At 33.6% G+C, this 15,866-nt stretch overlaps 1 protein-coding gene and 1 pseudogene across 1 annotated transcript; both read left to right on the plus strand.

Annotated features, from left to right (window-relative positions):
* Positions 1-2,561, plus strand: LOC148266190 (cytochrome P450 81Q32-like). Its single transcript, XM_088217320.1, has 2 exons — positions 1-922; positions 1,770-2,561. Exons 1-2 carry the CDS (start codon positions 38-40, stop codon positions 2,385-2,387), a joined length of 1,503 nt encoding a protein of 500 aa, XP_088073446.1. The 5' UTR covers positions 1-37; the 3' UTR covers positions 2,388-2,561.
* A 3,387-nt stretch (positions 2,562-5,948) lies between these two features.
* LOC148266191 (uncharacterized) lies at positions 5,949-7,451 on the plus strand (annotated as a pseudogene).
* Positions 7,452-15,866: the final 8,415 nt, after the last annotated feature.

A 15,866-nucleotide genomic window follows, 5' to 3' on the forward strand; every position in this document is an offset into this window, starting at 1 on the left:
TACCAAACATCATTCAGAAATAAAGAGAAACCCAAACATGGAAAACTCAACCCTTCTTTACACCTCTCTCGCTCTTATCTTCATCTTCTTCCTCAAACTTCTGCAATTTTCAAATTCCAGAACCAATCAAAAGCTTCCTCCAAGTCCACATGGTCGCCTTCCCCTTATCGGCCATCTCCACCTCTTAAAGCACCCGACTCACCGCACTCTACATGACCTCTCCCTAAAGTACGGTCCAATCCTGTCTCTCCGTTTCGGCTCCCGCCTTGTCTTCGTCGTCTCTTCGCCGTCTATCGCCGAGGAATGTTTCACTACGAACGACGTCGTTCTGGCCAATCGCCCCCGCCTTCTCAGCGGCAAGTACATAGGCTACCACAACACCACAATGGTCGCATCCCCTTACGGCAGCCACTGGCGCAATTTGCGCAAAATCGGCTCGATTGAGATCTTCTCCACTCACCGTCTCAACATGTTTTCATCTATCCGCAAAGACGAGGTCAAGCGGCTTCTCTGCCGACTCGGCCGTGACTCGCGCGGGGGTTTTACGAAGGTGGAGCTGAAATCTCTGTTCAGGAACCTGACCCTGAACAATATGATGAGAATGGTTGCAGGGAAGAGGTACTGCGATGATGGTACGAACAATGAGGAAGAAGCGATCGAGTTCAAGGAAATTTTGGCGGGAATTTTTAAGCTTAGCGGTGCGTCGAATGCGGGTGATTTCTTGCCAATACTGAACTGGTTTGGGCATAGTTTTGAGAAAAAGTTGAAGGAGATGGGAGAAAGAACGGATAGATTTTTGCAGCGTTTGATCGATGAGAAAAGAAATAATGGAGGGGGTAACACCATGATTGATCACTTGCTGACTCTGCAACAATCAGAACCTGAATATTACACTGACGAAGTAATCAAAGGGCTCATCTTGGTTAGTCAATTTACTTTCATCTCCTTTCTAGCTATTGTCTTTCTGGTTTATCTCTTTGGATAATTTTATTAGCGGCCTGGTAAATTTATTTGATAAAATCCCAAATCAATTTTCATTATATATATGTGTGTGTATATATATGTATGTTTTTTGAATGAATATATGTGTGTGTGCATATATATATATATATATATATTATAAAAAGGAGGCAGTTAAAATTTGGATTTAGATTGACTATTGATAGGGTAGGCCAGCGGAGAGAGTCCTTTTTTTTTCCCCTTAGTTTTTAGAGAATATAATGTTTATATTTTATGTAAACAATAAAATGCCAGAATATGATTTATAAATAGTAAAAGTATTATACATATAAAAAGAAAAATAAGATATAAAGATATATATTTTTAATCTTATAGAATATTCTACGGTTCTCAAATTTGGAGTATATTACTATATTAAAAAACAAGTTATCTATTCAAGGGAAATAGTTTTTAAGGAATAATTAAGAAATAAAATGATTATTTTATTTTATTTAATAAATAGAAAAAATTCTAAAAATGCTTAAAAATAATTTGCTTTTACGTAAATATTGATACTTGCTATAAATTAAAAGAGATATATTTATGTACTGTATTTAGCCAACTTCTTAAATTTTTTATCTCCTTTTTTATTTTAATTTTTTTTATTACTTTAGATGTCATTTTTCTTTGTCTTCACAAAAATAGTTGTTGTTAATTAGTTCATTGATTCATTGATTTTTTTTTTGTGTCATTTTTTTATATTAATTATTTTTGCTTTTAAAATAATATATGTGATTAATTAGTAACATTAATTTAACTATGTATTATAGGTGATATTAATTGCTGGAACCGATACAACATCAATTACAATAGAATGGGCATTGTCCAATTTACTCAATCATCGTGACGCACTAATCAAGGCTAGAATTGAGATTGATACTCAAGTTGGTCAAGACCGTTTGATTGATGAATCAGATTTTCCCAATCTTCATTACCTTCAAAATATTATATCTGAGACACTTCGTTTATATCCGTCAGCTCCTCTTTTAGTACCTCACATGTCATCTAGTCATTGCGTCATCAATGGATATGACATGCCACCAGATACAATTTTAATAACAAATGCATGGGCTATACACAGAGATCCAGAAATTTGGGAAGAACCATTAAGATTTAATCCAGATAGATTCATAAATGATAAAGTAGAAGTTCAAAAATTGATATTGCCATTTGGGTTAGGGAGGAGGACTTGCCCAGGTGTAGGATTGGCTCAACGGATTGTGAACTTAGCATTAGGCTCATTGATTCAATGTTTTGAATGGGAGACCGTTAATGGGGACAAGATCAACATGGAAGAAGGAAAAGGAATTACCATGTCGAAATTAAAACCATTAGAGGCCTTGTGTAAAGCTCGTCCTATTATAAACAAACTTATGAAAGATAACTAATTTAATGTGAATTACTAAGAATATGAGTGAAATAATTAAAACTTTGATGTATAATAACTAAGACTTTTCAATATTTTATTATAAGATGAATATATATTTTCTATTGTTATTTATCAACCGATATTTAATGTAATTTGCGCATATATCATATTCAGAGTTCTATTTTGTCTCTAATATTTTAGTATCTTTTAATCTTGAGATTGTTATTTGTTACTACTATAATATTTATGTTAGTAATGTATAATATTTTTTAGTACTAGTTTTAACTATTGTAATTAAGTTGAGTGAATGGTTAATATTTTTATTGACCTATTTTTGTGTATATATAATTTTTTACAAAAACTGAAGGTAATAATCATGTAAAATATATATATATATATATATAATAATGACATTATCAACTAATAATATCAATTGTAGTTCTAATAATAATAATAAAATAATTACAACAAAGGCAGTAAAGCTAAGATGACTCCTTTGTTTTATACGACCGCGTTTGTAGTTTTAAGTGGAAAGTGGAAAAGAAAAAAACAAAAGAAAAATTCATTAGCACCATAAGAAAAACTAAACGTTTTATGTAAAGGTTCGGAATCTTAAAAAAAATGAATTTATAATTTAAATACGAAAACAAATAATAACATTAGCATTTATATTCCTTACACAATAAATTGAATTGTTCAATAGGGTTACGAAAATATTATTTATATGTGGTTCATAAAAGACAAACAGTAATTAAAGAAAAACGAATAAATAAGTATCTTAGAACAACATTCACTAGCATTTGAAGAAAATCTGGAAGATGAACTACTCATAACTCTCTTATTGATTGGGATCTAGATCTTGATTTTTTTTTACCTAAAATGATTAATGATATGGTGAGCTGCACTACCCCAATAAGAATATCAAACTTATAAATGCTCAGAACTTAAATGGAAATAAGGTCATAAATTAAATGCGGAAGCGAAATAATAGAGTTAGGGTTCACATTTCTTACACAATAATTTAGAATGTCCAATAACGCTAGAGGAATGTCCATTCTAAAAGAATAAACGAAAATTAAAGAAATAAATGAAAGACAAATAATTATGCAATCATAATACGACATTTACTAGCTCTTGAAGGGAATCTGGGTGGTGAACTATTCACAACCCTCTTGTTGATCGTAATATAGATGTTGATCCTCTTGATTTGAAATATTTAATAAAGAGGTGAGCAATAATAGCTCAGTAAGAATATCACACTAATCACGTATACGAAAAACTGAATATTGGTAGAAATCAGAAAAATAACAAATAGATTCCTTAATTTATTATAAATTCATTTACTATAAAGAAAGTCATTTATTTCATATTTATATAACAAGTCTCTCATAACAATAACTTAAGAAAACTCATATTCAAACACTATTATTTATCACATAAAAGATAACAATAAATGATCATTTTATATTTTTACCCGTTTATTAGTACCATTGGTGATCCATATGGATGTCATATTACTCGTGAATCCAATATCCAATTAAACAGTTAACCGGCTGTTCCATACCCTATTCGGTATGGGTGCCAAACATGTCACCACCTCGATACCCCATCCGATATGAGGGTGAACCATATCTCTCAAACTTTCTTAGTAAGGAACTTCTCAGCTCCATCCGATTGAAGTAACGTTCACGGTAGGGTTCTCTATGTACCAGGCTTATCCACCATTTCTCGGATATCCAGTAAGTCTTTCTTATACAGATTTCCATCAGTATAACAATCACTCATGTAATAACCATGTACCATTTTATATTCACTATTTACTTAAACAACAATATAGTTTAACAGAGCCAAATAGTCAATAACTAGAATACCGGCACGCAATGCAGAGAAAACAAATAACAAAATAATCAAAAAGACCCTAAAAATCATTAATTGAGTTACAAATAATATAATAATAAATAAATATAGACAATACAAGAAAATAAACAGGAAATCAAAATAACTCTGAACTAATTGGTTTCGGCTCCACTAGTGACCTGTAATTATTTTTAAGTTTCTCTAATTTTTTATAAAAATACACATTTATTAATTATTAAGTCTTAATTTGCTGTAACTGAGAAAATAGTGAGAAATCCTTACCTGAATCAGTGTCCAAAATACTGAACATTCTACTACGTCTATTAGCAGTTCCCGAGTTTCCTGAATTATTCATGCGGAATCTAAAACACTTGTCATGTACCTAAAAATACCATAGGAATCTAAAATTAGTGAAAAAAATTCTTTCCAGGAAATTTCAGGTTCTGGCATGGCGGCATCGCCGTTCTCCGGCGACAGCACCACCGCCCACGACAAGGGTTTGACATGGCCTAGCCGTTTTCGGCCGGTTTTATATGTATCCCTACGAAAAAATACGTTAGGGGGTCTCGGTTGGCCCAAAAAAATTAAAAAATGAAAATCTACCGGTAGTGGGGTTTTCTACCATTTGGGTGATTGAACAAATTTGATTCCTTTTTTACTTGTGATCTAAATTCTGTTCTAAACCAATTGAAGAGTTCTAAAGTTCAAACAAGGGTCTTGGGGTTCCGCATCATTTGGTATCAGAGCATTGGTTCACTAAGTAAATTAGTCGATCCTTATTTTGTTGTCTTTATTTTCATTATTTCTTACAAAAAAAAGAGACAAATTTGCATTCAACAAAAAAAAAAATCAGATTAGCCTAATTTGCTTAATTGTGCAAAACATATTTCCACATATTCTACCTTGTGTAATTGACACAGCTGCTGTTATTTTCCTTTTATTTATCTCATATAACATTCAAATACATTTAAAATTTAAAAGGAAAACTCGTTTCAAGGCTGCTTGTTTGGTTGAGATTGTTTGTGTAATTTTTGGGGCTATTTGGAAACAACTCACCTCAATTGAGTTTGTTTTCATCCAAAACTGTTTGTTTCACTTAATTTGAGTATTTTGGGTGATAATTTGTAGTTCTATTAGAGAATTACAAGTTTCGTGCATTAAATTCCATATTCACCATTTTTTTTCTTGCATATTTAGTTTTCATTTAATATTTCTGCCCATTTGTTTCTTATTACCTCTTGAGGTAATAATATTGATTCATTGTTGCCTAATTAACATAAAAATCATCATACACTTATATCAAGTGTGTGTTTTTCATTGTTTAGATTGTTCTAATTTGTTTTTAGAGTTGAATTCATGTATCTTGTTTCTTTAGAAATTCTTTGTTATTTCTAATTAAAATTGAGTACATAATGATAACTAATTGTTGTTTGAATTGGTCATTTTGTATAAAGCTATAAAAGATTGCTTGAGTGTTAAAAAACAAGAGAGTGTGAGCTCAAAAGAGGGTAAAAGCCAAAATTGAGTGAAACACGAGTGCCCATACTACGAGAGTAAACACGTGAGGGAGTGATTTGTGAGGTTGCAATCTATTTTGTTTGTCATTAAAATTTTAGATTTAAAGATGGAGCCACAAGGGAGTGAAAGAACATCAAAAGATCAAGAATTCATCCTCAAAGCAATGCAATAACAATTTGAGAGGATTCAACTAACTATTGGCAACATGAATGAGAAATTAGAGAAACAACAACGTGAGTTAAATTCCATGAGAGGGGCAAGAAGACTTCCAACACCACTTTTTGATGAGGAATTGGAGAAAGAATTTGATGACCAAGCTACTTTGGTAAATGAAGGTCGAAATTATGGTAGGGGTCGAAACGATCTTGATAAAAATATTGGGAGCATCAAAATGAAAATCTCATCGTTTCTAGGCAAGAATGATCTGAATGCTTATCTTGAATGGGAGCGCAAGGTAGAACTTATTTTTGAGTGCCATAATTATTCGGAGGAGAAAAAGATAAAGCTTGCGGCTGTGGAGTTTGGAGAGTATGCCATTGTGTGGTGGGATCAACTCATCACAAGTAAAAGGAGAAATGGAGAGAGATTTATTTCCACTTGGGCTGAAATAAAGGCTATCATGAGAAGGCGTTTTGTTCCTACTCACTACTATAGGGAGTTACATCAAAAATTGCAAGGCCTTACACAATGGAACAAGAGTGTAGAAGACTACTACAAAGAGATGGAGATAGCCATGATAAGGGCTAATATTGACGAGGATAGGGAAACTACTATGACAAGGTTCTTAAATGGCTTTAACAAAGACATAGTCAACATTGTAAAGCTTCAACATTATGTGGAGATTGATGATATGGTGCATATGGCTATAAAAATTGAAAGACAATTAAAGATAAAGGGAAACACAAGGCAAACCAACACTTACTCGGCCCAAAATTCCAATTGGAGACCGAATTGGAGGGGAGATAACAAGGTTGTCCAATTCAAAAGAGATGACAAAACCAAGACAAAAGATGTTAATGATAATAAAAATAAAGGTATTTCTAACTCCTAAACTCCTAGGAATAGAGATATAAAGTGCTTCAAATGCTTAGGTTTTGGTCATATTGCATCTCAATACCCAAATAAAAGGGTAATGGTGATGCGTGGCGATGGTGTTAAAACGGATGATGAGAATGATGTGGAGGATGAAATGCCTCATTTGGAGTATTGTAGTAATGGGGAAACGCCTATGGAAGGTATATTGTTGGTTTCTAGACGTGTTTTGAATATGCAAGTAAAGAATGATGATGAGGGGTTTAAGTTGCAAAGAGAGAACATTTTTCATTCTAGATATCTAGTAAATGAAAAATTGTATAGCATGATTATTGATGGGGGTAGTTGTGTAAATGTGGCTAGTACTTTATTTGTTGATAAACTGGGGTTGGAAACTACAAAACATCCTAAATCTTATAAGCTGCAATGGCTTAACAATAGTGGGGATGTGAGAGTTAATAAGCAAGTGAGGGTGCCTTTTACTATTAGGAAGTATAGTGATGAAATGATATGTGATGTAGTTCCTATGCAAGCTAGTCATATTTTGCTAGGTAGACCATGGCAATGGGATAGGAGATTGATGCATGATGGGTATCTCAATAGGTATATGGTAGGAAAAGAGGGCAAAAAGTATATTCTTCTTCCTTTAACCCCTAAACAAGTTTTTAAAGACTAAATGCAACTTGAAAAGTTCCATGATGAATTCGCACAAAGAGAGACCGAGAGAAAAAGAAAAGAAAGAGAAAAAGAGAAAAGAAAAGAGAGTGAGAGAAAATTAGAGTGGAAAAATGAAGATCAAAAGGAAAAAGAAAGAGAGATGCATTCGACCACAGAAAAGAATGAGGAAAAAAAATGAGCTTTTATGCTAAAATGAGAGAAGTAAGGAAAGCTTTATTTTCTAACAAGCCAATTATTATACTCATGTACAAGGAAGCTTATTTCTCAACTAACGAACTTGACCATTCTTTGTCAAGTGTTGTGGTTGAAGTTTTGCATAAATTTAGCGATATTTTTTCCGATGATCTACCTTAAGTTTTACCACATTTGAGAGGGATTGAGCATCAAATTGACTTCATTCCCGAGACTTCCATACTAAATAGACCAGCCTATAGGAACAATCCTGAGGAGACCAAAGAGCTTCAAAGACAAGTGGAGGAGCTCTTACAAAATGGGCACATTCGAGAAAGTTTAAGTCCATGCGCAGTACCCGTCTTATTAGTACCCAAAAAAGATGGTAGTTGGCGCATGTGTGTTGATTGTAGAGCCGTCAACAAAATAACAGTAAAATATCAACACCCAATACCTCGACTTGATGATATATTAGATGAGTTGCATGGTGCTTGTGTATTTTCTAAAATTGATCTTAAAAGTGGTTATCACCAAATAAGAATGAAACCAGGAGATGAATGGAAAAATGCTTTTAAAACAAAATAAGGGTTATATGAGTGGTTGGTTATGCCATTTGGCTTAACTAATGCGCCAAGTACTTTCATGCATTTAATGAACCATGTTTTACGTGAATTTATTGGAAAGTTTGTGGTTGTCTACTTCGATGACATTCTTGTGTATAGCAAATCTATTGATGAGCATGTCATGCATTTGAGGCAAGTGTTTGACACATTGCGCAAATTTCAACTATATGCTAACATGAAGAAATGTATATTTTGCATTGATCGCATCATTTTCTTAGGATATGTCGTGAGTACAAAAGGAATTGAGATAGATAGTGAAAAGGTAAAGGCTATTCAAGAGTGGCCGACAACTAAAAGTGTAAGTGAGGTATGTAGTTTTCATGGTTTGACAAGTTTCTATAGGAGATTTGTAAAAGATTTTAGTATCGTTGCTGTCCCTTTAACTGAAATCATGAAAAAAGATAAGGGGTTTGTTTGGGGAAAAGAACAAGAACATGCGTTTTCCTTATTGAAAGAAAAGTTATGTAATGTGCCTTTATTAAGATTGTCTAATTTTGATTCAACTTTTGAAACTGAATGTGATGCCTCTGGGCTTGGGATAGGTGATGTTCTTATGTAGGATAAAAGACCCATTGCTTACTTCAGTGAGAAGCTCAATGGTGCACAATTGAATTATTCCACCTATGACAAAGTGTTTTATGCTTTGGTAAGAGCATTAGAGACATGGCAACATTATTTGTTACCAAAAGAATTTGTGATTCACACCAATCATGAATCTTTGAGGCATTTGAAAGGGCAAGGCAAACTCAATAAACGACATGCAAAATGGGTAGAATTCATAGAGTCCTTCCCATATGTGATCCAATATAAGCAAGGAAAAGAAAATGTGGTAGCTGATGCGCTTTCAAGAATGTACAGTCTTATCTCTACTCTTTCTACAAAATTGTTGGGATTTGAGCATTTCAAAGAATTGTATGTGCATGATAGTGATTTTTCAAATGTTTATGTGGCTTGTGAACATGCGGTATTTCAAGACTTTTATAGGCATGATGGTTTTCTATTTAAAAAGAAAAAATTATATGTGTCTAATAGTTCTATTAGGGAGTTGCTTGTTCGTGAAGCACATAATGGTAGTTTAATGGGACATTTTGGGATTGGCAAAACTTTGAGCATTTTATATGAACATTTCTTTTGGCCTAATATGCGCAAACATGTTGAGAAAATTTGTGCGCAGTGCATCTCATGTAGGCAAGCTAAGTATAGAGTTCAACTACATGGATTATATATTCCATTACCCATTCCTACACATCATTGGGTTAATTTTTCTATGGACTTTTTGTTGGGTTTGCCTAGGACTAGAAAAAGCCGAGACTCAATATTTGTTGTTATTGATCGTTTTTCTAAAATGACACACTTTATACCATGTCACAAAACAGATGATGCCACACACATAGCGAATTTATTTTTTCGCGAAGTTGTTAGAATGCATGACATTCCTAAAACTATTGTGTCCAATAGGGATGTTAAGTTTTTAAGCCACTTTTGGCGAGTTTTGTGGTCCAAACTTGGGACTAAACTTTTATTTTCTATTACTTCACATTCATAAATGGATGGTCAAATTGAAGTAATAAATAGAACACTTAGTACATTATTACGTGCTTTAATTGAAAGGAATGTTAAAACTTGGGAAGATATGCTACCATTTGTTGAATTTGCTTATAATCGGAGTATACATTCTTCTACTGAGTTTTCTCCTTTTAAAATTGTGTATAGTTTTAATCCCTTAACTCCACTTGATTTGTTGTCTATTCCTATAAGTGACATTTCTAATTTGGATGGACATAAGAAAGCAAAAATGGTTAAAGCAATTCATAAAAAAGCAAGGCAGAACATTGAGAAGAAAAATGAACAAGTAGCATCCCATGTCAATAAAGGAAGGCGCAAGATTTCATTTGAACCCGGAGATTGGGTGTGGGTTCATATGCACAAGGAACGATTTTCATCAAAACAGAAATCTAAGTTGGATGCTCGTGGGATGGTCCATTTCAAATCATAAGTAAAATCAATGAAAATGCCTACAAAGTGGACCTACCAGGTGAGTATAGTGTTTCAGATATATTTAACATATCTGATTTATCCCCTTTTGAAATTGATGCAGGAATTGATTCGAGGACGAATCCTTTTGAGGGGAGGGAGAATGATGCAAATAGGGTAAAAACACTCAATATACTCAAAGAGCATCAGAAAGTGACTTGGAGCAAATTTCAAATATTGTAAACACAAATACAGTTCCAAACCTAGAAAGTTATAGCAGACCAGTAATAAGATCAAAGGCAAAGAAGTTTAAAGAGTTGCTCCAAGTTTTTACTCAAAAACATGTGGATGATGAGCTGGCCAATTGTGGAAAGTTCAAACATGAAATTTTTGAATAGCCCAAATTCGTAACTTTAATTGGATTTAAGTGATTTGGGATAATTTGGGCTTGTTTGAGTCTTATTGATAATGGATGAATAAGCCTTGTATATGGGCTGGATTAGTTGAGTTGTTTTAAGTATTTTGGATTGTTTTATTTTAGTTTGAGTTAATTAAGCCCATATAGTTAAGTATAACTCATTTTGGGCTTAAGTCTTGTCTTAGTGTTATTACAAGAATGAGCCCATAACTATATGGTCCCACAAACAATTAGTGGTGTTGGTTAAGAAGATTGGAGTTACAAGGAGTTACATAACAATTACATGCCTATAATTAGTCTAATTATTGTTGAAGTTACAATTGTAATTACCACATAATTAACCTAGTTATTGTGGGAGTTACAATTGTAGTTATTGTATTGTAACTTATCATTGATTTCTTTGGCTATAAATACCAAAAGAACTCTTCTTTGTGGACATCAAGAGTTGTAATCAAATATTTAAGAATTAAGTTGAGAGTATTTTGGCTTTCTTTTCACTTTATGCACAAGGTGATGATTTGGAATATAATTAATATCACTTATATTTCAATTTTGATTTCTTATTTCAATTGTTCTTGGTGCTTGTTTGGATTGGGTTCAAGTGATATCATTTATCTTTTTTGGGTTCTCTTTAACTTCTACCATTTGGGTGATTGAACAAATTTGATTCCTTTTTTACTTGTGATCTAAATTCCATTCTAAACCGATTGAAGAGTTCTAAGGTTCAAGCAAGGGTTTTGGGGTTCCGCATCAATGGGGTTGATCAGAATCAAATTTCGAGCGGATATGAAAATTTTTACATTTTTTGGCGGTCGGTGGTAGTTCCGGTGTGGCGGCGGTCGGTGGTCGGCTCCCTTCTCCAGCGACTTGTTCTTCTTCTTCGACGGGAGGCTGGCATATAGGGTTTGAGTTCAGTGTGATTCGAAATATTTATACCTATCTCGCGTTAATCTGGACCGTTCATCGTGTTTGATCTCGATCGTCTGAACGAATTTAAAGAGAAAATAAATTTTGACCGTTCATAACGATTTGATCTTGACCATCCAATCATGTTTAAAGGGGGAACAAATCCGGGTTGTCCACGTGCGCAGGATCAATTCTCGGTCGTTCGATCGCGGGGCAAGCAGATTGCTTGCGTGGCATCGACATCAGCGTGCCTTGCCACGCAGCATGCTCTGTTTCGTCGAAGTTGCTAACTGGGTGGTCCTACATGGCAAAATTTTTTTATTTCACTTTGACTCCTAATTTTTTATTTTTCTTCCAAAAATACCTACCGAACTCAAATTTTCATCACTTTTTTTCAAAATTATTTTCAATTTTATCCATAACCTATTTTTTTTCATAAATTCAACTAAAAATTAAAATAAATTAATTTTAAAATAATTTTTTATATATTTAAAATATTAAATTAATTACGGGCTCGGGTATTCTAAAACCAATTACTGATACGAAAAACTGAAGGTTGGTAAAAATCAGAAAATAACTAATGAAACTCTTATTTTAAATAAATACATTTGTCTTTAAAACTTTTTATGTGATACTTACCATTATGATTTTTCCCAACATCAACCTATGAAGACAATTAAGTAAATAACATTTCAATTTCATGCATAAGATCATCAATCCTTTTTTAACCTACTTATTGAGATCCATAGGGGTTCATAGGGATATCCCTCTACTCGTGAACCTAGAATCAAGATTTGACAATTAACCCGACCGTCCCTATACCCCATCCGGTAATAGGCACAAAAAAAACCATCATTTTGATATCTCGTCTGGTATGAAGGTGAACTGTATCTCCCAAAACCCTTCAATATGGGACTTCTCAGCCTATCGGACTAAAGCAATGTCTACGGTAGGCTTCTTTATGTACTGGATCTGTCCACCATTTTTCAGGATGCCCAGTAAACTTTCATTTATTTAGACTCTCATCATCCAAGAAACCATCAAAATATACCAACATCTCATTTTATACTCACATATTAATTCAAATGACACTTAAACAAGCAATATTGTTTAGCATAGCTAAATAACTAATAAACAGAATATCGAATAAACAATGCAAGAGGAACTAAATAACCAAATAATTGAGAATACCATAAAAATCATCAATTCAATTATGCATCGTATAATAGTAAGCAAATATAGTCAGTATAAAAAAAAATAAACAGGGAAAGTAAGACAAATGTGAACTAACCAGTTCCGGTTCTACTAGTGACCTGTAATATTTTTAGAGTTTTTTTCTAATTTTTTACTAAATACACAATTATCGATTATTAATCATCAATTTACTGTAACAGAGAATAACGTGAGGGGTACTTACCAGATTGGTATTTCGAAATATCGTATTATCTACTACACCTCCTAACGGGTCCTGAATTTTCTAAATTTTCCATGAGAGGATCAAAATACTTGTCATGTACCTAAAAATATTACAAAATCCTAAAATCAGTGTTGAAAACCCTTTCTGTCAAATTTTAGGGTTCTGGCACGGCTGCGCTGCCGTGCTCCGACGCCGGCTCCACCACCCATGATGGTAGTTTGCCTCGGCCTGCCCGATTTTTCCATATCCATGCGAAAAAATACGTTAGAGAGCATCGGTTGGCCAGAAAATCACAAAAAAACTGAACCTACTAGCGAGAAGGTCTTTGGGTGCAGCAACTCCGCCGGTTCTTCTTCAGCTAACCTGTACAGAAAGGGATGGTGAATACAATGATCAAAAAATTATATGAAACAGAAAACAAAAAGGGGCTCATCGAAGGAGTTTTAGGGTTTCAGTAACAGCGGTTCTACCGGACTTTACTTGCGGTTTCAGCTCACCTGTCGTCCATTTTACTTCGATATGGTCACAGGGAGACTCAAAATCGAATTTTGAGCAGGTATGAGAGAATTTTACCTTTTTTTGGCAGTCGACGGTGGCTCTAGTGCGGCGATGACCGAGTGTCGATCTCCTTCTCCGGTAGCTGGTCTTTCTTCTCTAGCGAAGGCGGTGCGGCTAGGGTTAGGGTTCCCCTACGACGCGATGTTTATATATTTATCTCGTGTCGATCTAGGTCATCCATTTACATCGACGTAGAGCGAGGAGAGTTGTCCAATCGTTGCCTGTTTAAATTGTTACGTGAGCGAATTTAGATTGTTCATCACGATTGATCTCGTCCGTCCGATCACGCCTAAGGAGGGAATAGATCTGAACCCTTCACGCGCGCAAGATTGAATCTAGACCATCAGATTGCTGGGTACGCGGATCACCCGAGTGGCCTCCTGTGTGGCGCTAATGTCAGTGTGTTTTGCCACGCGACGTACTTTGGTTCGCCATGGGTGCTGACTGGGTCATCCCACGCGGTCGAATTTTTTTGCATTTTAACCATCTGTTTCTAATTTTTCTTTCAAAAACACTTATCAAACTCAAAATTTCATATCTCTTCTCCAAAATTATTTTCAATTTCGTCCATAACCCATTTTTTTCAAATAAGTTAATAAAATTAAATTAAAATAATATTTTTAATTATTTTTATAAATACAAAAATTAATATCGAACTAAATTCTGAGCTCGGATATTACATTTTATTTTCATAGTGATTTGGCAGCTTACAAATCATCCACATGACAATTCGATAACAGCACAACTAAGATATATCTGTGACTTGCGTGAGCGATGACGTAACATCTTTTGTTTTTTATCACGAGTCTGCAATTAACTCAACTCAAGTGATATAATTAATTAATTTACTTTAAATAAATTTAATATTAAATATGTATTTGTACTGATTTTTATACATTGTATAATAATATTTAGTATTTGATGCATTTATTTATATATAATGTATATTGTATAATATATTAATTATACATGTATGTATAGTGTATATATTAAAACGTGAGGATGTCATTTGGAGAATTAAGATTTAGGAGATGAAACAAGTTGGCAAAGTTCTTTCTAGTCTATTTACAAGTCAACTTCAATTTGAATTATAGAATTGATAATTCAAGTTTTGAGTGCCATCGCATCCCTTACATAAAAAAAATATATATATGTATATTATTAACATAAATATTATTATAATAGAAAATAGATACGTATACAATATTTTATTTTAATAATAAAATCATTGTTAAGGGAATGCAGAACATGATTTGCCAAAAACCTTATCCACGTTCAAGCCATTCATACAGACCTTTTATCGAACATCTTGTCTGCATCACAGTCGCAGATGAGACCTACCGTGGAAAGCACAGCTGCACTCTACTCCTCTCTAACCCTAATCTTTCTCCTTCCAATTATCCGGCTCCTTATCACAATTTTCAGGTTTCAGATCCAACCAAAAGCTTCCTCCAAGGCTACCGTGGCTTCCCTTCGTCGGCCATCTCCACCTCCTGAAGCCACCCATCCACCGCACCTTCCATAAACTCTCTCAAACCTACGGCCCCATCTTCTCCCTCCGCTTCGGCTCTCGCTCGTCTTTATAGTCTCCTCGCCGTCAATCGCGGAGGAGTGTTTCACTACGAACGACGTCGTTCTCGCCAACCGCCCACGTTTGCTCGTCGGCAAGCATATTAGTTACTACTACACCACCATGGTGTAGTCAGTTCTGGTTCAGGCTCATTTATGGGCCAAGTTTTGCTCTGGGATCAACTTTAGTTATAACTTAATTCCTGCACTCGTCTGTATATATCTGGCTAAATATTAAATTGGTAATTGTATTGTTTCTAAATATTATAATTAGTATTTATATTATTTTTTGTTAGTTTATTTTTTAAAAAAAAAATATTTATATTATTTTTTACCCGGTAAATGCTATTAATATTGTTAACAAATTTACTACTAGACATCAAGTTATACATGTAATTATTTTGAATTAATTATAAGTGATATATGAACATTAATTATAAGTGATATGCATTTATTAATAAGTAATATATGAATATTATAAGTGATACGCATTTATTAATAAGTGATATATGAACATAAATCATAAGTGATACGCATTTATTAATAAGTGATATATGAACACAAATCATAAGTGATACGCATTTATTAATAAGTGATATATGAACATAAATCATATATGATATACTTTTGTTAATAAGTGATATATGAAGATAAATCATAAATGATATACATTTATTAATAAGTGATACATAAACATAAATCATAAATGATACGCATTTATTAGTAAGTGATATATGAACATAAATCATAAATTATATGTATTTATTAATAAGTGAT

The sequence above is a fragment of the Carica papaya genome, chromosome 4 (genome assembly GCF_054855325.1).
Source record: "Carica papaya isolate Zhongbai chromosome 4, ASM5485532v1, whole genome shotgun sequence".
Taxonomy (NCBI): Eukaryota; Viridiplantae; Streptophyta; class Magnoliopsida; order Brassicales; family Caricaceae; genus Carica; species Carica papaya.

Coding starts and splice junctions, on each gene's coding strand:
- LOC148266190 (XM_088217320.1), top strand. CDS start 38: ATGGAAAACTCAACCCTTCTTTACACCTCTCTCGCTCTTATCTTCATC. Junction 923..1,769: donor TAATCAAAGGGCTCATCTTG/GTTAGTCAATTT, acceptor TATGTATTATAG/GTGATATTAATTGCTGGAAC.